The sequence below is a fragment of the Hesperophylax consimilis genome, chromosome 13 (assembly GCF_061612785.1).
Source record: "Hesperophylax consimilis isolate HC1 chromosome 13, BYU_Hcon_1.0, whole genome shotgun sequence".
Lineage (NCBI taxonomy): Eukaryota > Metazoa > Arthropoda > Insecta > Trichoptera > Limnephilidae > Hesperophylax > Hesperophylax consimilis.
Window position 1 is genome coordinate 14637418 of NC_142848.1, and position 23461 is coordinate 14660878.

General features: G+C 35.0%; 2 protein-coding genes across 3 annotated transcripts; one reads left to right on the forward strand and one right to left on the reverse strand.

Moving 5' to 3' along the window:
* Positions 1–1358: 1358 nt before the first annotated feature.
* Positions 1359–4708, forward strand: Psf3 (DNA replication complex GINS protein Psf3). Of its 2 annotated transcripts, XM_089638802.1 has the most exons (4): positions 1378–1397; positions 1507–1649; positions 2775–3043; positions 4459–4708. In XM_089638802.1, exons 2-4 carry the CDS (start codon positions 1544–1546, stop codon positions 4684–4686), a joined length of 603 nt encoding a protein of 200 aa, XP_089494928.1. In that variant the 5' UTR covers positions 1378–1397; positions 1507–1543; the 3' UTR covers positions 4687–4708. The 2 variants fall into 2 exon arrangements, with proteins under 2 accessions (XP_089494927.1, XP_089494928.1); XM_089638801.1 differs by having other exon boundaries at positions 1359–1649.
* Positions 4709–6700: 1992 nt separating this feature from the next.
* Positions 6701–23106, reverse strand: LOC149418483 (E3 ubiquitin-protein ligase TRIM32-like). The gene is made up of 9 exons (XM_089638800.1): positions 22860–23106; positions 21248–21372; positions 18335–18582; positions 16657–16776; positions 15700–15921; positions 12670–12887; positions 12207–12439; positions 7348–7514; positions 6701–7164 (listed from the first exon to the last, which is right to left on the reverse strand). The coding sequence occupies exons 1-9, from the start codon at positions 23042–23044 to the stop codon at positions 6712–6714; spliced, it is 1971 nt and encodes a 656-aa protein (XP_089494926.1). The 5' UTR covers positions 23045–23106; the 3' UTR covers positions 6701–6711.
* Positions 23107–23461: the final 355 nt, after the last annotated feature.

A 23461-nucleotide genomic window follows, 5' to 3' on the forward strand; every position in this document is an offset into this window, starting at 1 on the left:
TCAGATCACCTAAATTAAACTATTGTACTTGCATCAAAAGATCCACGTAAAAAAATGCAGTTGATCGAGGTGGTAAAGGATCACTATTCTTAATGGTTAGTCGGATAGCGTCACACAGTGTTATGCAGGTTTTGGAACACTGATAAATTGTTTATCAGGTGCGGTCACGGATGTATTTTTGCACTTTGCTAGAGTACAATAAGAGTAGTGAAGATATGCTGACATAAATAGTAAGAATAAAAACGTCTCGACTATCGACGCCGCCATATAAAATACAGTGCCTGTTGAAATAAAAAGTAGGCTTTTTGTGACTGGTTTTGGTTTTTTAACACAAACAAACCACGGATTTGGTGCGTTTTGGGGAGACCCAAAAAAATTAAAACTGAAAATTATTTTCGTTATTAAAACTAACTAAAACAATAATAGCCGCAACGTCACTGGTAAGAATTCATCGTTATTAAAGCAGTCACGTCATTGGTCAGAATTCATCGATATAAAATCGACTCCCAAATCCAAGATACGTCAAAAATATCTCAGATTTACAGATACGGTACATTAGCTTACGTACAAACTAAGATGATTTTATATGCATTTGGGATTGCGCAATTATTCTTTGGTAATTGTCAAATTTTGCAATATTAGTATTTGAACAATTAATTCATTTTATGGTTGGCATTTACGACTCCCGTACATTTAGTGCGTGTAAAAAATGGTATTCTGACTTAAGTTGGGAAGGTTATTAATAAAAATAAATTGATAATTTTTATGGCGTCGTTTTTATGAAAAAACTAAAAGAATATGAAAAATGCTAAGGTTGACATTTATTTTAAGGTTATGTAGGTAATTGTTTTGAAAAACCCAACCGACCCGATTTATAAATTCGATTTTGGTTTAATGTCCGTGGGGATGAAATATTAAATAAATATCGAAGAATTACTTCACGGAAGTATAAGTATTAAAATAAAACGGGCAAACAAATAAACCATTCTCCGGGCAAATCAATAATAGTTAGATAGTTAGGCAACCTAAAATGCTAAAAAGTAAACAATAAACATATCATTGCCAGTACGAAAAGATTGGTTTTGTCCATTTATTGCAAATGAAGTACTTACCTATCAAAATTTTTGCCTTATGAAAGTACCATATTTTGCTGTCTCTGTCCGCAGCTACTGTGATTAAATCGATTAATCATTCGATTCTTTTGATCTTTCGATTAAAGTATTTCGATCTTGTAAATGTTTTAATCTTGCCCATCACTACAGTAAACCAATACTCGATTATTTGAAATTTCGAACCTTGTGACAGCGCGGGAAATCTCTGGTTTACTTTCTGGTTTATCTATGCTTTCTGCTGTCAAATCATTGTTGATTTCAGTTTGTTTAGAATTAATTTCAGTAGTCTCTATCTTATTTTCTCCGTATCTAATATTAGCTTAGTTTAATAATATTTCTGTATTTGTATGACTCTGATATAACAAATAAGACGTTTTATTGTATTTGATAATAGAATATACACAGTTACCGAACATAACAATCGTCAGAAAATGTCCCTACAAAATAGCTACACCCCTCATTATTTGGCTATCGAGGATATTCTGGCTACAAATGAAAGAGTTTCTTGTAAATTCATCAACGAACTTCCTAGAATGGGTATGTTTTTCAAAACAGATTTCCGCTGCACGCTTAATACGCAAAAAATATATAAATGACACCTGTATTCAACTTAATTAGTACAAGAAATAACTATTTATGTGGTGGGAGATGGTAAAAGATGCATTAAAGTTCCATTTTTTCTCAATAAAAGTTATGTTTGAAGCTTGGGGAATACGCAAAATTATTAAAATAACCCGAACTAAACCCTAAAAACCATTTTTTGTTGTTGCATATTTACTAAAACCCCCGACGTAAATAGTTGTCTTCATTAGATATTTAAGTTGAAATCAAGTGTTGTTTTTTTGTAGAGCCTTGGCATGCAGCGGAATTCAACAAGTTTACCCAGAACTATTTCAGTTTTATTTTTTAAGGTTATAAACATCATCATTTCTTCTCTGTGCAAATCATAATGTATTTTGTTTCGTCATTGAAACCATTGTTATTTTAAGTTTATCAATTACTAAAGTGGACTGTGTCAGTATCAATAGTTATGTATAAGTTTTAAAAGTGACAGTTAAATTTATAGTAGGGTGTATAGAAAAATGCTTTTCTAAATTTCTTTAAACAAAAAAACTCTTCATGCGTTCATTGCTTTTGTCATAGTTTCATGAGAAGTGTCAATAATTAATGGAAAAGTAAAGTAATTATATTTATTGTTTTCATAACACTGTTTCTCATTATGTTTGGACAAAATCATGCTAAATAAAATAAAGTAATTGCCAATATTTACAATGTCGAATAAGCAGGTGACAGGGACACATGTTTCCCGTGCGTTGATCATATTTCATACTGGTAGTTAACACAAGACGTTTTCTATGGCTCAGCCTTTATAACGATATGCCGCACTCAAGGAGCATAATCCAATATATATGATCGGCATGACACTTTATACCCCTGAGTGCGACATTCTGATATATATCTGAATACCGCACTTAAAGAGTTAATACAGTGTATCGATCTAATCAACCAGACTACTCTAATATATTAAAATAAACGTTAAAGCTTGGTTTCTTTGGAAGTTTCTTACGCAAGCTTAACCCTATAACAATAAAAATATAATTTTGGCGCATTCTTACAAATCATCTAACATTAGCTGCTTTTAAAAACTAATCTCATTTTAAGGATTTTTGGACCCTTCGTCGGATAATGAAAACCTGACTGCCGGGACAGTTCTTGAGCTTCCATTTTGGCTGGCGGACGCCCTGAGCTCCAAGCGACCCCCGTTGGTGACTATCGAGGTTCCCAAGGTCTACAAGGAGGCCTACCGGGAGATCCTGAAAGCTGATGCCTCTGCGGTTGATCTCCACAAATTGGGAATGTTCTATTATGACTTTGGGTGCTACCTGGCAGTCTTAGATCCTAAAGGAGACGTTGGCAATTCATTGGTTACGGTAAGTTGTATTAATTGTTTTAGAAAACATATATACGAAATAAGTTTCCTCTTTTAAAAATAATTCAATACAATAATGCACTTTTGTAGATGAAGAAAAAATTGAATAGCAGTTTAACCCTTTTAGTGCCATTGTTTTTTACTCATATATACTTAAAAATACCAAACGAAACTTTTGTTTGTGATGTCATTTACCCTTGTCTCAAAAAAAAACTGTTTCTTTTCCAAAAAATTGACCAATTTTAAGATTTTTTTCGGCGTTTTCTTAATAAAAACTTGTACAAGGATAATAAAATACAAAGAAAATTATGGAAATATATATTGTGAACAAAAATTATAACAAAAACTGGAATATAAAAGCTAACATGTGTGCTTTCCCGCACAGACTCCATGGAGCCCCTTCCTACAGCAGGCACAAATCAAGTTGCTCCTCTTCACAGCGCTGTAATCCTTGCTGCTGCACCAGTGTTACTGCACCACAATGTCACTCCCACTATCACTTTTTTTTCATTTTCACTCGACCTATTTTCGTATTCCTACATTTTGGGTTAAAAATTGTCTTTTTCTAAATCCTTTTTATATTGTGATTACTAATAATATTATAATTTGAACTTATGTAACACGTAGAAAGATAAAAAATTAGCGATGCGTGCGAGCGACCTCCCCTACTGCGCGCTAAACAGCAACTGACTTCGCGAGCGCTGTCGCGCTCGTGCAAATTTAGTTAGTACGCGCACGCGCGCGATGACGCTCGTCGGCACTTCAACAGTTAAGATCCAACCTTATCTGAATGAATTTGTACTTACTCAAAGGGTAAGGCAGATTAAAGCTACTTAATTTATTAGTTTTATTATCAAATTATGTAGATAGCTAAAATTTTCTGCAAATGCAAGGTTCTCAGGAATTTTTCGCATATACTGTATGTACACAGTTTAAACCCTTCTCATGAAAATAATTTAACCATACTGTGTCTTACGAGTACTGCCCTGGATGCCATTTCCATCAAATTACAATATTTACTCTTTCAGATAATATGTTTCCACTTTTTGCAATTTACTAATATTCATAATGTAAATTCTAAAAAGTGAGTAAGTCAGTATCTCCGCTTTGTGAATCATTCCAACTGCATCCTATCTACCGGTCTACAGATCATCTCTTCTTGCCTATTATATTTTACTGTCCACCACTATAGTCATATAAGCGAAGTATCATAAGCACATAATTATAAAGCAAAGTAATATTAAAAAGAAATATTATGTTATATTTACATAATTCAATGCACTAATTTATATGTAAAAACCATGTACACCTTAGCATGGGGTACCCCAGTAAGGAAACACGTTTTCTAAATGTAATAATATTTTTTTTTTTATTAAATAATTAATAGTATAAAATGCAAAATCCTATCAATTCCAGACATTCCGAAGTCGTTTCCGCCACATAATGGATCTGAGCCAGAACTCCCAGCCGGATCCCGTAGCCTCCTCTCGGCTGGAGCGTTTGGAGCGTGCCCTGCTCGGGGAGGGGCAGCTGGCCGGGGGCGCCCTGGATTTCTGGTGCACCCGCTCCTCGCGCCCCCTGCGCCCCGCTCTCATGCTGCAGGAGCACCTCAAGAGGAAGCGCCCCAACACCGAGCAGGACTGATTGATATAGTTCCATAAAAAAACAGAACAGTAACTGTTGTGAATGGTTCTTGTAAATAATTAACACCTTCGCAACTATACACATTGTCTTTATTTAGACTAAAAACTCTTATAATCAGTGAGAGTGTATGGGACGGCTTGGAGGATAACGTCGTCTCTATTATGCTCTGTCACTAAGAACCTAAATTCTAAACCACCTCGATTCTGAACATGGAAGGGCAAACCCTAAACTACTGAAATCTGTCAGATAAGTCTACAACCTCTAACATTTATCTACACTAAAGCCGTGTATTATTTTCTAACTCGAAACAGTAACCAAACAGAACATAGAAGAACACACGAAAAGTTAAGATAAAAGAAAATACCTAACCTGACCTAACCTAATATTTTAGCTTGTTCTGTTTTGTAATTCTTCCATTTTATTCGGTTACCGACTGAATTGAAAGACAGATAATTTTATTGATAGGCGATACTGCTGTAACAGCCAAATAATTAATTTAGAACTGAGTGAAATTTATGTAGGTATACAGTATTATGTATATGTGGTAATCTTGCTAGCGCTACTAAACCCAGATCGATTGATGCAGTGAAAGATTCCTATGAAATGGATTATAAAAAAAGTATGCTTGTAAATAGTGGTGGTTACAGCAGTACATATTGCTCTTCTGTGACAATAATGATGAAATGTACTGTTGCTTGCAGCGAAGTTGGTTTTGCCACTGAGAGTTCCATTGTAACCTCTCCTTCTACAATATGTTTTTTATGAGAAAGGGGGAGAGGGTACAATGGAGCTATTATAAGTATGTATTCCTATAGTAGGACTTATTAAACAGTTATATAGGCGGTATAGGAAGGAGTGATATGCATTAAATTTAAATTTCAAATAAAGAAAAGATCTACTGTTACTTGGAGCAACCAACTGGCTTACTCAGTTTTTTTTCTATCACCTCGGTTTGAGATGGACTATGTCAGATTTATCAATAATTTAATTAATTTAAAACAACCTTTTCGATGCCTTTTTTATGCAGTCTATCCCACCATGCAGCACGTTTGATGCAATGTATGTGTCTCAGTAAAATTTCAAGGGTCATGTATTCGACATCCAAGTACGGGGATTGCCGCCGATGGAACATGTTAATAAGCTACTTTAAGGCCTAGGTAAAATGGGCCGATTTTACGGAGACCCAAAATACAGGTGGTTAGTCTGTGAGCAGACACTGTGTTGACCCACTTTGTAATTATTTAGCTTGTGGGTATAACAATCTGAGGTGTTTCTTCATGACCTATGTTAAATGTGCAGATGCTATTGCTGAAGGGAAATGAGTTTAGCCTCCAGGTCTTCTAGAGACTAAAATTTGACAGATCATTATTACATAATTACTTAGTCCTTTTCCATAAATACAAATGAGAGGAACAACTCTTATACGATTTAAGCTTTTGAAATAATGATTTTGATTAGAGTAAAAGCACGTAATATTCTGTTATATCATTTAATATTTTATTATAATTAAAAATTTAGTTTGTACAGTACAATATACTTATAATATCAGCGTGAATCTATCTCTCCGTAACTCATATTTGGCCACTTTCCAGGAAAGATAAAACTACTCACTGAAAAATGGTGATAATAATTCCTTTATTAGAATTTAAATAGAATGATAAAGTCCGTCCACTTATTGCAGAAGTAGCCTAAGAGCCTACCTAGCCTAATTCAGAAAGGCCAGTTCAAGTATGTTGTATAATTATACATTATAAGTAAATTACCAAATGATTTATAGACGGTGACAGATTTGCAGTGATGAAAACTTATTCATAATACATGTTTATTTAATTTTTTCATCAAATTCGTCAGAACCCTACTTCTTTCCCGCTGTTTATTTATAAAATCTCTTGGTTAAGTGATTGGTGAATAACCCTACATTACTGAAATAGAAGTTGCTGCATGATAACCTAGCATTTTGTTATTATATTTGAAATCCTGAGGTACAATCTACGTAATACTAATGGGTATGTAATTGAGAAATACTTAAAAAATGCTGATTTCATGTTTTCTCGGGTCGCTTACGATAACTTCCAACTGTGGCGTAATGTATATCCCAGAAATCCACCCAAACTGTCCAACACCTTGCCCCTTAGTACCAAAGACTCGAACCAACTGTCCGTTTGGCCGGAACACCTGGACTCGAGCATTCCCGGAATCTCCCACAAGGATAAAACCCAATGGATCGACTGCTATGGCTTCTGGGTGCCTCAGCTGTCCTTTGTGTTTGCCGACAGACCCGAACTCTTGACGTTTCTCCCCCTCTAAGGAATATATCTTGATTTTGCCACTTCCGCTATCCACGATGATAATTCTGTCAGAGAGCACAGCGATGGCCGTTGGCGCGTTCAGTTGTGTATATCTTGCCGATGTAGATTTAACACTGCGATTTACAATTCCTATGTGTCCCACAAATGCGCCATTGTCGAGGTTAAACACCTGCAGAATTAAAAAAAGCTCATTACTATAAACATAATTCATAGGTGGCAAAAGAAAAGGAACATTTTTGTATATGGAAGTATATAAGTTATTTGCAAGTATTAATTTTATAATTAATTTATTGCAGTCAATTAATTGGCCCTCCACGCGGCAATTCCAAATATGGTTGGACTATCAACTTACTTGAACTCTGTCGTTTCCTGTATCGCAGATGTATATGTATGTTTCTGTTGTGTCTACGGCAACACCCTCTGGTGATTTGAAGGTACCGTCTTTGTTTCCTTTTGATCCGATGGTCCTCAAATATTCCCCCTCTTTAGATAGGACATGCACACAATGTCCCCATTTATCTGAAAGTAAAGTGAGAAATTAAAATAGCTATACACGATTAAATGTTTATCTGTTTTGTTTTAAATTTTATGCGAATACCCCACAAGAGTCCCAATTGCTCGTCGGGAACCAGTGAGACTATGGCATCACCAATTGCTGTATGTTGTGAGGCTGAAGGTAGTGGGAGAGGGAAGGAGATGGGAAAAAGGAAGGTAGGAGAGTACGTAGCTATTGAGATCTGGTCACCAAACACGGCTAAAGCCATTTCAAGGATTGTTTCAATTCTGAATGGTGGTCTTAGACCAGGGCGATACTGAGAGTATATTCCACTCTGGAACGTGCCACAAGAATACTATACATTATTTTAAATTAATAAATTGTGAAATAACACAAATTTATCAAATCTGTTGTCGCATTTATGTTTGACTTTCTATGACTAATTTTCCATTCTCTTCTTCCCTTCCAAAAATCTATTACAATATTATATAATTTGCCTGTGAAGCCGAAAATGAAACAAATCATGCATATGTATACAGATGACAATGTGTAACATGGTACCACAATTTTCATTTATGAAACTCATGCTCGCAAGGTATAAAAAGTTGCAATTAGAATGTAGGTACTTGCTAAATTACTTGGTATACCTACATACAGGGCTTTTTTTAAAAAAAAAAGGTGCCGGAACTCACTTCATGTCAAGCTTTTTACTAAATAAAATTATATTCAAATGTAACTTAAATGAAATTTAAAGGAGCTATGCCACGAAGCGAACAAAAAAAGGTTGATTTTTACGATATTCTTTTTTTATTTTAGTCAAGACTAAGCTACAGAAACAATAAAATACATACGTTATATTTGAAATATATTGTACAAATAATACTAAATTTAAAATATAATTGTAAATACATATGTAATGTATTTATTTATGAACTTGAATAAAAGTTTAGAGTGATTTCCAAAGTTTTTTCCAATTCTCGTCTGATACATCATCTCGATTCCTTTTCTTAGTGTTAGAGTCTAAGGCCGAATGTCTTCCTTTAAGTAACCACCTATCAACATGTTTTGAAGGATCGAAAAGTGTCAAGGGTGGTCCCACGAGTTTGATGAACAAGAGTGCCGAAACTGTTTAAGGACGGGTTGTTTCGGATAATTTGAACAATTCATCAAATTTCAACGTTCATTTTCGGGTTCTGTGAAAGTCCTATTCAAGTTCTGTTATTATATCATTGTAGGCTAGTTGCTTGACAAAACTGAAATAAAAACAGAACTTGAAAAAATCTTTCACAGAACTTGAAAATTAACGTTGAAATTTGATGAATTGTTCAGATTCTCCGAAACAACCCGTCCTTAGTGTTTAACGAAGCTCTTGTTGGGGTAATAATAAGATTCATTTGCGAAAACCCCCGTTCACATTCACTTGAAGAAATGGGAATAGAATTCAGAGCATATACCAAACGCAAGAGTTTTTCAGAATATGTCTTTTCGAGAATGTATTCGCGAAATCCACGAATCATTTCTCGTTCATCTAGTTGTAGCCTGATCGAAATGTTTCTAATTTCCATCTCTCCAAATGTCAACCGATTATCAATGTTTAAATATTGAAGACAATATTAGTGATTTCTAAACGAAAATCTGAAACAGAAAAATCAGAAAAGGAAACGGTCACATCTGGGACTCGGATTATCAATGTCTTCAGGCCAATATTTTTGGTCAAGTACGCGAGCCCGAAGTGCAAACTCGACATCTTTATTATCTAGCAGCCTTTTTTCAATCGACGTTTTCAACGTGGAATAAAATATTTTCGGATCAATAGGAGGATCATTTTTAGAAACTTTTTCGTGAAGTAAAACTCCACGAAAATGCAGATTGCTTATAGCAGCTGCAGCACATTTATAATAGGGTCCAAAATTCTGTTTTCTTTCTTCAAAAACTTGAACGAGTTCATTTATTTTTCGATTTGCAATGTAAAGGTTCACATTGCGATTTTGTAGATCCAAACTAAGTTCCGACAATTCTTGGAGAGCGTCGCACATCAATGCTAGATCCAATAAAAATGCTGTTGATGTTATTTTGTTCTTTAAGCCACTGTAAGTACACTTGTCATTTTTATCTCTTGTAGGGTCATTCATCGCTTCTTCAAAATGACGCACAAGGGCAGAGGCGGATTTGCCCTTAGGCCTATGTAGGCCCGGGCCTAGGGCGGCCAGATATTAGGGGCGGCCAATCGTGACAAAAAAGTCACAGATGATAACAAGAAATTACTTCCTAAGTACCAAAATATTCTACGTACGAAATAGAGATATGCAAGAGCGTGTTCACACACAGCACACAGCGCGCCCCCACGCCCCGCAGCCGCCCTCGCCACACCTATCATGCTCCGTTGCTCGCCCGCTCGCGTATTTCCAATCCCTACCGTGATACAGTTGCGCTAGGGACTGAATCTGGAGATTAGTGTGTCCAGGAGTGACGGGACGTATGAATACATCCCTCCAACTGCGGTGCAAGGCGACGGGTCAAGATAGTCCGGTTGGAAAGGTCAAAAGGCCTCCCTCACCCAGTGTCTCTCGATCCGGCCCGCCACGCAGCAGGTGGGCAGACGTATCCGCCGCCAAGACCTGGACAAATCTCACCCCATGAACCATGAGTGATAATGGCAGGAAAATTAAAACGGTTTTGACCCTAGGAACTTACTGAAAAGTTTGGATACCCCTGGTTAATATGATGGGTACTGAGAAAGGGGCGGCTACATGGTCTGGGGCCTAGGGCGGCCAAGACTGCAAATCCGCCTCTGCACAAGGGATTCATAATTATTCCACACAGCCGAAACTGAACGAAAACTAGATGCCACCCAACGGGTACTTAAAACTCTTCCGATTTTCAGTACCTCAACGCCTAGTGATTCTGCACATAAATGCAACTCTCTATTATTTTTCGGCGACGCATGGTATAAAACATAAAGTTTATCAATAAATGATTTGAATCTATTGATCCCTGAAATTTTCTTTACAACATCACTTACTGATAATTCTAACCTGTGATTAGCACAATGCCAAACTATAATTGAAGGAAATTTTTCTGTAAGCAATTTTTTCACTCCATTTGTAGAACCTAACATCACAGCAGCGCCGTCGCATGCAACCGAAACTAAATATTTTTTTTAATATTCTTCTGTCATCCCATATAAATCAAGAGATTAGAGTAATGATTCAAATATTCCTTTTGCCGTTACGTCTTTAAGTTCAATCAAATCCAAAAACAAATTAATTGGTGAATTCATTCCAACACTTTCGACACAGCATCGAACATACACAATGAGGGTGGTTTTTTGGCTTATGGTGGTAGACTCATCAATTATCAAAGAAATTATATTTTTCGATTGAACAATTTCTTTGAAAACATTTTTTCTCATTTCATCACATATATGATTTACAATGTTGATACATGCGTTAGTGGAATGGAGAATATGACCCATTTCGATCCCATTTAGTTCTTGGAGATTAATTTCACTTTCAAACATATTGAATGATTGATTTTCCTTAGCTACTTTATATGCAGTTCGAAAAATGTTTGCTGTTATTACTTTTTCGCGAGATAACGATTTTAAAAAAAAGTATTTTCAATCCGCTTATTTTTGGCTTCAGAAATGATTTTTAACGCTGCTTTGTGTGCAATAGATCCTCTGTGATCGAATTTTTTTTTTCGAAGTGACCCCAATTGTAGCTTCCTCTCTTTCCCAGAATACGTAATTTCATTATTGGCCCATTCTTTGGATATTTTCATTCCCATTGTCGTTTCAGTTCCAAGAGTTCCAACGTTTCTGCAAATTGTGCAGCCAAGTTTCATTTTGTGTACGTTCAACCATTCGTTTTTGGAGCAAAAATCGTTTTTTTTTATCTAATGACCAGCAGTCTGGCCAATCGTTTTGAGTTCGACCTTGATCCCCGAGATCAGCTCGAGATGATTCAGGAACATCTACATGTACCGATATTTCCATATCTTCTGTCATCGTTTCTGTTACTGTTTTGAGCTTTTTATTTACGGAATCGGCGCCGCTGCCGGTGGTTGAGAAGTAACAGGAAATTTTTTTCATATTTAAACTTGGAGTTGCACTAAATAATATATAAAACAACACGTAATCGTAACACAAACTGACTAAACAAACGTAAATAACAATATACGCAGATGCCGCCATGCGATAAACGTCAAACCATAAATAAATGCGTCAAACTGTCAAAATCATAATACGCAAATACATACGTATGAAGCTAGTTACATACGCAGGTTTGCTATTTAAACTATACGGTTACTTCACTATTATCATCTTAACGAATTATTATTGTAATTACTTAAGCGCAAATATTTTTTCGTTTAATTAATTTTGAAATAAAACCGTGAAAAAAGGTGCCGGAACGCCGTTCCACCGCGTTAAATGGAAAAAAAAGCACTGCCTACATATAACCTTTTACAGTTCTACATAGTAAATAAAAATACATTTACATAATATGTTATTGTTTGTATTCAATATATGTAACTGTAAAAGTGGTAATGTTAGGGATGTCTGTAAGGACCGACAAGTGTGAAGCTTGATTGTCCTGATTGGATCTCTATTTATGTGTTCTGCCTTTCATTTTAGAAAAAGGATGACCACAAATTTACTGTATTTTGTAAGGTTTTATAATAACTTCATAAATACGAGTATTTAATTACGTTACCTGTGATGTATATTTCACTCCTCTGCTGTGAAAATGCGATGCTGTGAGGGCACAGAATTTTGGCATCTGATATCCTCTGTACAATCTTCCCCTTTGCCTTGTCCAGAACAAAGATGTGGTGGGAGTCTGTAGTACAGATGTACAGGTTCTCCTGTCCGGCCCAGGGTGCAATTGCTATTCCTGCCGGTCTTTGGAACTTCTTCCAAACCATACGAGGAACGAAGTTTCGTGATCTGAAATGTGAAAATTTATTACATACGTGATAGATTTCCCAATTTCCCTGATAAAATAGAATCCTTATCTCCTCATTGTCCTGGACTACATAAAGAGCTGTGGACACCGATATTCCAGACCCTTGTAAGGCCTGATGAGTCCTTTGGTGACATTCCCTGACTGAAAGTGAAATGTGCAGGCCACTTCTCTGTGGAGGCTTAGTTAGTAGAAAATATATTTTTCTCCTTACCTGTAATAAATTGTCAGACTGTCGGGATTTTCCAGTGGATTTTGTACGCCTTTAACTTCTACAGCTAATGGTTCATCAATTTCTGCATCATTTTCATTATTGAGGTCTTCCACGATTTTGAAGTTTTCCTGGTTAAATGAATACTTGGTTTCCCCCCAATGGGACACATCATTCAGGATGTCCACCGTCTTTCGATGGAAATTCATAAACATGGCGACCTGCTCAGAAAAGAAAATTTACATTGAAAAGTGGAATCATTCTTCAAAACTTTTTCTTGCTCTTTAACTAAGTTTAGTTATCTCAATAACGAATTGTTTTTCTGCAGAACATTTCTCAAAGATTCTTTAACATAACTTAACTTGTTTATATAAAGTCATTAATTCAATCATTGACAGCCCTGAACTACCATACTTGATTTCTTTCCACATACTCCGCAAACCAGACCGCTGGAAATCTAGCTTCATTACACCGATCTACAAAAAAGGAGACGATACTGACATAGCTAATTATCGCCCTATTTGTATACAGTCAGTACTGCCAAAGCTTTTTGAATCATTGGTCCTTGATGAAATCTATCCCAAATTAATAAAATTAATTAATCAAAAACAGCACGGTTTTATCAAAGGAAGATCCACCGCAACTAACTTAACGGTATTTCAAAACTTCATCATACAATCATTTGCAGAAAATAAACAAGTCGACTGTATATATACAGACTTTTCGAAGACATTCGACAGAGTATCCCATAAACTACTAATCCAAAAACTATTACTTTCACTAATCATATCCATCAAATTGTGAAAAAAAGTATGAAAACACTAGGCTTCGTATTAAGAACAACTAAAAACTTTAATTCTTTACAAGCCATTAAACTATTATACGTATCTCTAGTAAGAAGTCTAATTGAATATAACTCAGTAGTTTGGTCTCCATCTTGAAAAATTCACATTAACAACATTGAGCGAATACAAAAAAAATTTCTACGTTTTATAAATTTTAAATTAAATATCCTTGTCGAAGACTTAAAATGAAATTTCTAAAAATACATACATTAGAAGATAGACGTAAAATAAACGATTTAACGTTCTTATTCAAAATACTTAACTCTAAATTCGACTGTTGTGAACTCCTGCAACTTATAAAAATACATACACCCACAGTTACAACACGACAAAATACAATATTCTACAGCAGCACACATAAGTGTAACTACATTGCCCACTCTCCGATACAACGACTTCACACCATGGGAAATCATTACTTGGGTGATGTTGACATATTCAATAGGTACCAACTTGGCAAGTTTTGTGGATCATTTAAAACATTTATTTCAACAATACTCCTAAACACATCATGTAAACCTACAAATAGCTGTAATTTTCTGTTTTTGTTTCTTGTGTTCGTATGACTTGTTGCATAGCTTTTATCAAATGTAATTTTATTCTTATTTTCTATGTTTCAAAGTATCTGTCAAATTAAAATTATACTACCAACCATGTAAAAGCCCTCTGGGCGTTAAATAAATAAAAAAAAACCAATATCAAGGCAATGTACACCATTTTACTGTGACAACTCCAACACGAAATCACAATTTTATACTCAGAGTCAGCCCTATGCGGGTGCAATTCGAACAGTCCGCTCCGGGTGCTGAATTTCTAAGGCGCTGACAATACCTAACCTAACACATCACCCTTACGATTATTTTTCACTAAAACCATGCTACACAATAATACAAATCATCCAAATGCTATCGATTACAGTGATCCTCACCTAGGCGTCTACTGATTTTGACAAGGAGCCCCAAAATTAAACTCGCGCCGTTTGGCTCAGGGCCACCCCTGTTTATGCCGTTCTTTGTATACAGAATTTGGGTAATGAATATAAGGACGTTGTGGACATATTTAATGTATCAATCACGAAATATAAACGGGTCTTAGTAGAATTCATATCGGAAAGAAGAATAAAAAATCTAATTAAGCAAACTGCCTAGCTCTGTTTCAACTTATCTCATTTATTTATTGTACTGTGTGTTTCCCATTCTACTACTTTTCCATCTTGCATGGTAGAGTATTTTGTTTTTGCAATGTTATGCTCAATTAGATGTTCTTTGTGATAAATAAAAAAATAATAAACACGAATTTCAAAAATAAATGAATGAATAAACATTAACTTTATACCTTTGGAGCTAACCACTAGGCGTGAAAATATATTCAATTATTACAACACCGCCAATTGTAACATCAATATGCGATAAGCAGACAAGAACTAGAAGCGATGGCACATCTTTCATTTAATGTCTTGTTCACCAGCACCCTTAAGCCCCCGCATACCCAATTTCTACCAGTTTATAATAAGTGTCTCGTTAACTCTAGAAGTTTTTAAGTTCCAAAAAAAAAGTTATTTTTGAAGATAATATCTACACATTCGTTATGCCTAAATGTTAATTATATGAAATTCCCTCGATAGAAAAAAATCGCAAAGTAAGCTCCGAAAATTATTTAAAACACGTTTTGTTCTGATATTTAATATGTTATAGGCATGAAAAAATTCACAGTGTATGTTTAAATGCAACTAAAGCATTTGTTGAGAGATTTTTGCTCTATTTCAAACGCATTATTTTAAACACATTATCTGGTAAGACAGTACAATTTACGAAAAAATTATATTGCATAAAACAAGTAAGTTATTATGAAAATAGAATCAGCTGGCGCACGCTCAAATTTAGCATCGGCCATCAAGAACTTAATCTACCGCTTATAATTATATAACTTTTACAATCGATTACTTCTGTTATTTATTCAAAGTAGCACCAATCGCTAAATTATATGTTATCTACATGTAAACTTTTTCACTACATTCCCAACACTTGTACGATGCTGTCGATACTCTTTTTGTTTTTTTCAATTGAACACATAAAAAATGTAATGTGTTCCTGATTCTTAAGTCATGGATTACCTGCTACAATGTAGCATTTGATTATTAGCATACAGTATACAGTAAATACTTATTGATTATAATTATTTTTTTTACCTTTTCACTATCATCAACAATGGAATCAAAGTCCACTGTCACATAGTTGTTCACATTGTTTTGTGTTGTTTTTAATTCCTCTTGCAAAGCTTCAGCAGAGGTTTCTCCGATTTGAAGAATATTATCGGCTTCAGCCAGCATATGTTCTTTCTCCATCACAATTTCATCTATCTTCTTGGCTGCAGTAGTGTTGATGTTGTTTACAAGCCATTCGTACCTATCCTAAAATAAATTAAAATAACAAATCTTATATTATCTATATAGGGAAGATTGTTTGGTTAGTTGTTCAATATTTCAATCTTCTAATCCCTTCAGCGTTAGAGGGTCATATATGGCGTTTTATAAAAGTATTTTTATCTTTTTTCTATCATGCGGAAATACATATTTTTTTTTATGTCAGAAAGAGAAATAATAATTCTTTCCAGTTTGTCTCAAATATTATTTTTGGATTCCATTAATAAAAATCCTAAAAACATCCAAAATAAATAATTCAGATTTCGCACCGCTATCGTAACAATCGGTTTAACTTTAAAAAATATTTTTTTATTATATGAACAATATAAAAGTGAAGTTACAGTTTTCTTACAAATTCCTCAAAAAAACGAATGTAGTAAAAATGTACAAAATATCGAGTTCTATGATTAGAATAAAAAAATTAAGTAAAAATGTGGTTAGCGTTTGTGACGCCATGTTTCACGTTTGATATTAAAATTTTAATATTTAGAAATAGTAATGTTTACTTTAAATATGTACACCGAGATGATAATTTTATCTAGTTTCTAAAACAGTAATTGTTTTTACGGAAAATTAAAAAAATAAGATGTATATAGCGCATTTAGAATACACAGAAAACATTGCAAACTGAACAATGTGATGAAAGCACTGAAGGGTTAACATATTTATTTAAAAACATATTCTGGCGTTAATGTATTGTTTAAAGTATGTATGTATAAGTACCTTATAATCTTGTAATCGGTGATTCAGTCTTTGTGATCCAGAATCAAGTTGACGTACGAGGGACCCAATTTGAGTTTTCAATTCATTGATATGCGCCGACCAGCAAACTCCGCAGAACACCTATGAAAATCAAATTTTAATAATGAATTCCCGGTTGGGATTAGTACATTCTAGGGAATGATTTGAGATAAAGATGAACAATATTATATTAACAAATTATATGGTGTATAAGTAGAGATGGCAAAATTTAGCATTAATTTTCAGATTTTTTAGCATTAACGATTGGAAATTTAGCATTTTGAGGCATAATTTAGCGTTTTGTAGCAAAATAGAAAAAAATGTATTTCCTGAATGTTTTTAGCGCATATTTTAAGTATTTTTGGTAAAATATATGTTTAACCTTCATTTGCAAGTATTTCCATGTGAAAGATTATAAAAAATTAATAACTTTAATATTAAATTAATAAGGAAGGAAACTCTAAGTACGGGTCAAACAAAAACACAACAAATGCAGATTGCGATTAACATCAATAGGCGTAATTTATTTCGCACAATTTGTGTAATGTCAAAAAGCAATTTTAGCCTACAGTACAAAAATATTAAATATTTACACATAAAATAGTAATAAAATTATAAAAAATCGTAATGTAAATATCGTTTTTTTGAAATTCTCACATATTATTTTAATACCCGGTATTTTCGGGAAATTCGCGCCTATTTCGCTAAATAGAATAATTTAGCAGAAATACGGCCAAAATCACGTTTTTCGCGTTAATTTGCGAAATAGAAATCATTGGAAACACTTTCAAATGCCTTGAAACGCAAAGAAAACTTATAAATTCCCTATTTTCGAAACATAAATATTTTTTCGCGTTTTTAGTTAAAACGAAATTTTGCCATCTCTATGTATAAATGCATGTGTATGTGAACTTTTTGTTGTTGTTTGTTTTTGGGGTGTTATGCCGTGTTGCGCTAACTCCTTCTTTAGCCGACGTTTCGGACAGCGTTGCAGTGTCCATCATCAGGGCAGATCCGGTAGATCCGAAGATGTGTAAATTTTGGTTGTCGAGTTTGTGCTTATTTGTTTGTGGCCTAAATAAGAAAACAAATAAGCACAAACTCGACAACCAAAATTTACACATCTTCGGATCTACCGGATCTGCCCTGATGATGGACACTGCAACGCTGTCCGAAACGTCGGCTAAAGAAGGAGTTGGCGCAACACGGCATAACACCCCAAAAACAAACAACAAAAATGCTTTTGGCCGTGAGAATCTAAAAACTTACCTGTATGTGAACTTGTTTGTGTACACATGTGTCAGAATTGTTGATAAGTCAAATTGTGAGTGCATCAATTAAGTTACCAGTAATGTTTTTCTTTTAAGTTATAGTATATATATATAAATGGTATAGTTTGACCAAAAACAAAAGACTTCCGTTACATCATTCAGAATGAAGTGCGGTGTGGGAGGTGAGTGCGGCGTGGTAAGCCACCAACAAAACCTAGTGAACTACTAATAAATTGCGCCCTTTCGGCGCATAGCTATAGACTACCTTATTTTGCTTGGGGTTTAGCTGTAATTATCTAATCGTACTTGGTTAATAATTAGCTCAGAACACAAAAAAACTCCTTCACCCTTTCCCCTTACTCCTTAACTTATAACGTTAAAAAGGTAACCTGTTTGCAATGGTTGCAATTGGTCTGGTCCGTAAGATTCAAGAGGGACTGGCACTTGCAGCAACGCTTCTGTGACACGGTGGCGGAGGGTGCGCTGAAGGAGATGGCCCTGCTGACCACATGGTTGGCTGACGGAGACATGAGCAGCTTCAGGAGGTTATCGATGTACAGATTGGAGGGCAGAGACTCCAAGAAGTTGGCGCCGGCCTCATATTCCGTCTTGCATGTCGGGCAGGATAAGATATTGCCTGAAATATCAAAAAGTTCTGAATTTGCAATCATCACTATTATGCATATTATAGTTTTCCCTATTTTAACAGCATATTGGAATCTTTATAATGTGGAAGGCATCCGTGGTCGAGTGGTTAAGATACTTGACTAAAAATACAAAGGTTACAGGTTCGAATCGTGGCGCAAATAAATTTTATTTGATTAATTTGTTTTATTTCAAAATTGAATATGTAATTATATATAGTATTTGAGATACATGATTTTTGATTTTCTAGTTTCTTATTTGCCATTAAGAATGTTGCGCCCTGTTTCATGATTTTTATTGTGATTATCTAGATTCTTATTTGCCGTGAAGTGGGAATCATTTAAATTTACTGACTTCAAATTAACTTGTTCTTTATGTCCGGTGTCTGGAGTGGGATACTGGTAAATCTACATAACATCGATGACCTATCGCACACATGTTTATATTGCAGGTTAATTAGAAGATTTAAAGAAAGGGTGACTAACTCGCTGGGTATCTACTTGTGGAGCATATGCATAGCACACATTTTTTTCTTTTAGTGTACATAAAACCACCAAAAAAACATTCCAACGTTCGTAGTTCGTATCATATCTCTTTTATGGAAGTATCTCAGTACATTGTTTCAACTATCAGTATTGCGCGTCTTGCGAGTATTACGCGGCTTGGGAGTATTGCATGTTTTGCAAGTCTTTCAAGTCTTGGATGTCTTTTGTGTCCCGTATAGGCAATACTCGCTAGCCGCAAGACGCTGATAAGAGGTTTCCTCTATCGTTCAATGTTCTTATTCCTGTATCGAGTACTGGAATAAGAACATAGGCATATGCTCTGATAGCCAGGCAGCCCTAATGGCACTGGAAAGTAAATGATGCGACTCCAGACTGATGATGGAATGCAAAACCATTCTTGAAGAATTTGCTACCATCAATAAAATAACCCTGATCTGGGTACCTGGATTGATTGATTGATAAAGGAATTGAGGGCAATGAGCGGGCTGATGGAGTAGCAAGGAAAGGGGCGAAAGCACCACTTCTGGGATACAAGCCAGCCGTAGGAGTAGTAGCTTGCCACACCTAAATACAGTTCCATGATATCATCACTTTTTAAAAGTGATGAAACAAAAACTAGGTTAAATAGTTACCTACGTAACCTATTTAACCTAGTTTTTGTTCACTTTTTCACTGTGTTATCACTTTTTGTAGATGTGTTGAACTGTCATTTTGATGAGATACCCGGTCACCCCAAAATACAAATTGAAAGTTGGGTTAAATCCCGGCACTGGGAGGAATGTGAAAGGGCACCTGGAATGAGGCAATCTAAAGTACTCATAAACGGACCAGACCCAAGGTGAAACAGACAACTACTCAATATGGACAGAAACTCACAGAGGGAACTGGTAAGACTACTAACGTGATACTGCTATCTCAGGAGACACATGCAGTTGTTGGGGGTGGAAAACACCAACAGATGCAGGAAATATGAAGAGACTCCAATTCACCTTTGGTGCCAATGTCCCGCTCTGTTGGGAACAAGGCTCAGATACCTGGGAAGACACATTGTAAAACCAGAATACATAGCCGCATATCCAATGACAACCCTGGTGAACTTTATTAAAGTGACCAGATTACTGCTAAAGGAATAAGGTTAAATGGAAGGTAGCACAATGGGCCTATGGCCTAAGTGCTCACGGGAACCTTACATCAACTGTCTCCTATATTAAAAAAGAGATAGTATTTCAAAATGTGTCGAAGCGTAGAGCCGGCACCAAGTGTTTAACTCTCTTGTTTCCGAAAAATGGGTGTTTAAAATATTTCCTGGATTATATCTTAGAGGTCTTCTATTTCTGGGTAGGGAAAAAAATTGTTTCGTAAAAAAATCTTACGAAAATCATGTTAATCATACGTCCGTGAATAGGTACGGTATTATTTATCTATTTATTTACTAACGTACAAGTCCAATTAACATATTACATGAAGTTAATACAAGGAGAAATGTTACAATAAAAGATGCCATGACAAAAATAGGGCACAAAAACAATAGAGATAGTGTCAAGTCAAGTCAGGCCATATCAATACAAAATATTACTTGCGTAATGACTGACAAAAATCATATGGGCTTTCACCAAAAAATTCAAGGTCCTGACTTCATGGCCATTCTGGAAATTGGTAAAATCATAGACTAAAATAATACATCAATGGGTAAAATCCATGATTTGTAGAGTGTTGATTGAGGAAAAGCAAATCATTATTTCTAAGTCTATGGGAAGGGATATTGAAAGCGATGAGTTGCAACTAAGTAGGTGGGTCAATTATTGAGATACTTATTATTATTTTTTGTTGGAAATCCGTAGAATATCTGGCTCCGAATGCTCCAATGTGTAAATATGTATTATTTCTTACAATCAATATGATTTTTTTAATCTCAAGTTAATCTATGTTCACTGCTTTATCTAATCATTTGTAATATTTATATCATAATCAATTAATTGGTAGATCGATAAAGGGATTAAGTGTGATAATATTTTTTATCAAGCTATTTAATACTGCCATGGCAGTCGACAGTGAAATATTAGAAAACTCTGCATAGCTAAAACTTGTTTTAAATTAGGTAATTGATAGTCTAGTATAGTTTATTCTTATTGTATAGGTTTCATAACTTACCAGTTATTTGCAACCTTAAGCACAGTAGGCAAAAAGTATGTTGGCAAGTCAGCATTTTGGGATTGTTTAATTTTTCTAGGCACAGAGGGCATTGAACTAAATCCTCAATGGCTCCAAGTGATCCCCTGAAAAAAAAACAAAATTGTGTGAAAAGCACAGAATTTTACATATATATATTTATACATTATATTTATATATCATTTATTAGTTGTAAGGAAGAATTTTTTTGTAGGTACTGTATGGATTGATTTTTTTTTATTGAAAACCCATTGTTATGATAATTGGATTCATGGAATGTTCTCTTTACCCACTGGAAGTACTGTGTCCTCAATGTGTGTCATTTTGGAACCTAGCCGGGGCCCCCTCCGACGTTGGGTTAGGTTAGGTTAGGGGGGGGGGGGGCAGTTTCCCCCCCTGTCGACACCGATGTATATATACACATTGGAGCACATACCTACCTTTCAAACTATGAACCAGGTTGTCTTAATATCGGGTATACAGTTATACACGGTGTCCGGAAACTCGTAGTACAAGCGGGAAACTGGAGAATCTACACCACATGGGGAACCCAAAAAAACATAAAGTTTTTTGATTTGAGCATTTTCAAAGGGTGATTTCAAAATAATGCTTCAAATCCGAGTTTCTTCATTTGTTTTACTTTCAAATAGTTTTAATTAGTTGGGTTCTTTGATCTTCAGTAATAATTTATAAGAATTTGATTAAAAAAAAAATAAAAAAAAATAAAAAAAATCAACTTCAAACTCGATTTACTCGATAACGAAAGCTCAAATAAATAAAAAATATACTACAAAATCGACTCCAAATGTGATGTAGATTCACCAGTTTCCCGCTTGTACTACGAGTTTCCGGACACCCTGTATATTTCGAAAAATACATGAAAGGGATTTGGGATCTGATAGGCATGCTTTTACGGAATTTTTAGCCCTTCGTATTAGGTACTACATTTTCCACCTTCGGACAGAGAATCTGCTGGAAAATCCTAATCTATGCTAACTCATAAACTATAAAACTTGCGCAATGCGCATTTCCCTAGCTAGAGTGGTGTAGAGGTGTAGCTTTTTTAATATATTTAGGTAGGTACTTTACATATTATAGTTTACACATTAAGCTTTTGCTACTTCGGCATGAATGTTCTTCGAATAATTAAGGTAAGGACCTACTATATTTTTCTATAGAAGCTACTAAAAAGTAATCTGTTAGGTAATAATTTTCCATAAAACTGCCTATAGATCCGTAGGTAGGTAGATTGTGTACTGGTGAACTAGAAGTTAGCGATCTTCACAAGATTTCAAAATTCATTAGAGAAAATTTACTAGAAATCTATGTTTAAAAAAATTAAAACGATGAATTTAGTCGGTGTCTATCACATCCCCATTTCGATAGTGTAAATTTTCGTTGTTCTCTTAGGATGGTTCTCAAAAAAGATATATGATCAGTTCCAAACATCCAATCATCATTCTCTCCCTAGAGCTGTTAATAAGAGTATGTATTATTATATCTCTATAGCTAATTTTACCGAAACTTAATATATATTACTTAATATTTAACAATTAACACACTGTCTCAAATGTTCAATGACAAACGTAGGTACCTTTTTTGGATCCCCTGATTGAAGAACGCCGAATTCCTCGCCCTCATCACGACCGGAGCTGGAATCTTGGGCGTGTTCATGATCACTCCATCTATTGGCGTTTCGTCCGCCAGAGGGGTGTTCATTGACATCTGCTTCTTGGCGAAAAACATGAAACTTCGCCTTTTCTTCTGCGATTCATCCATTGTCACAAACTTCACAATAACTTGTACATATATAAGAGCTGAACTGATAATGGTCTGGTATGCCCGATTGCGCACAGCATACGATTGTTTCTGTTATCAAAAGACATAGCTTATCACACTATCTTTCGTATTGGAATCTCTTTATCAAATATATATTTTATTTATGTTTTATGATTTCTGTTATCTGCTTCGGTTGATTAAAATATACCAGCGATAGTTTTTAAATAGGTAGATACCAAAATGATTTTAATAATTGATTCTGACAGATGCGCAATTTTCAGTTATTCATGGTAAAAGGTAATTACGTACTTTCAGTATGTCCTTGTAAATTTAAGAACTTGAGGATTTAAAAAAATATATCGCAAGTTGCGCCACAATACGAAGTATGTCAAAAAATACAAATAAATAGTAGTATAT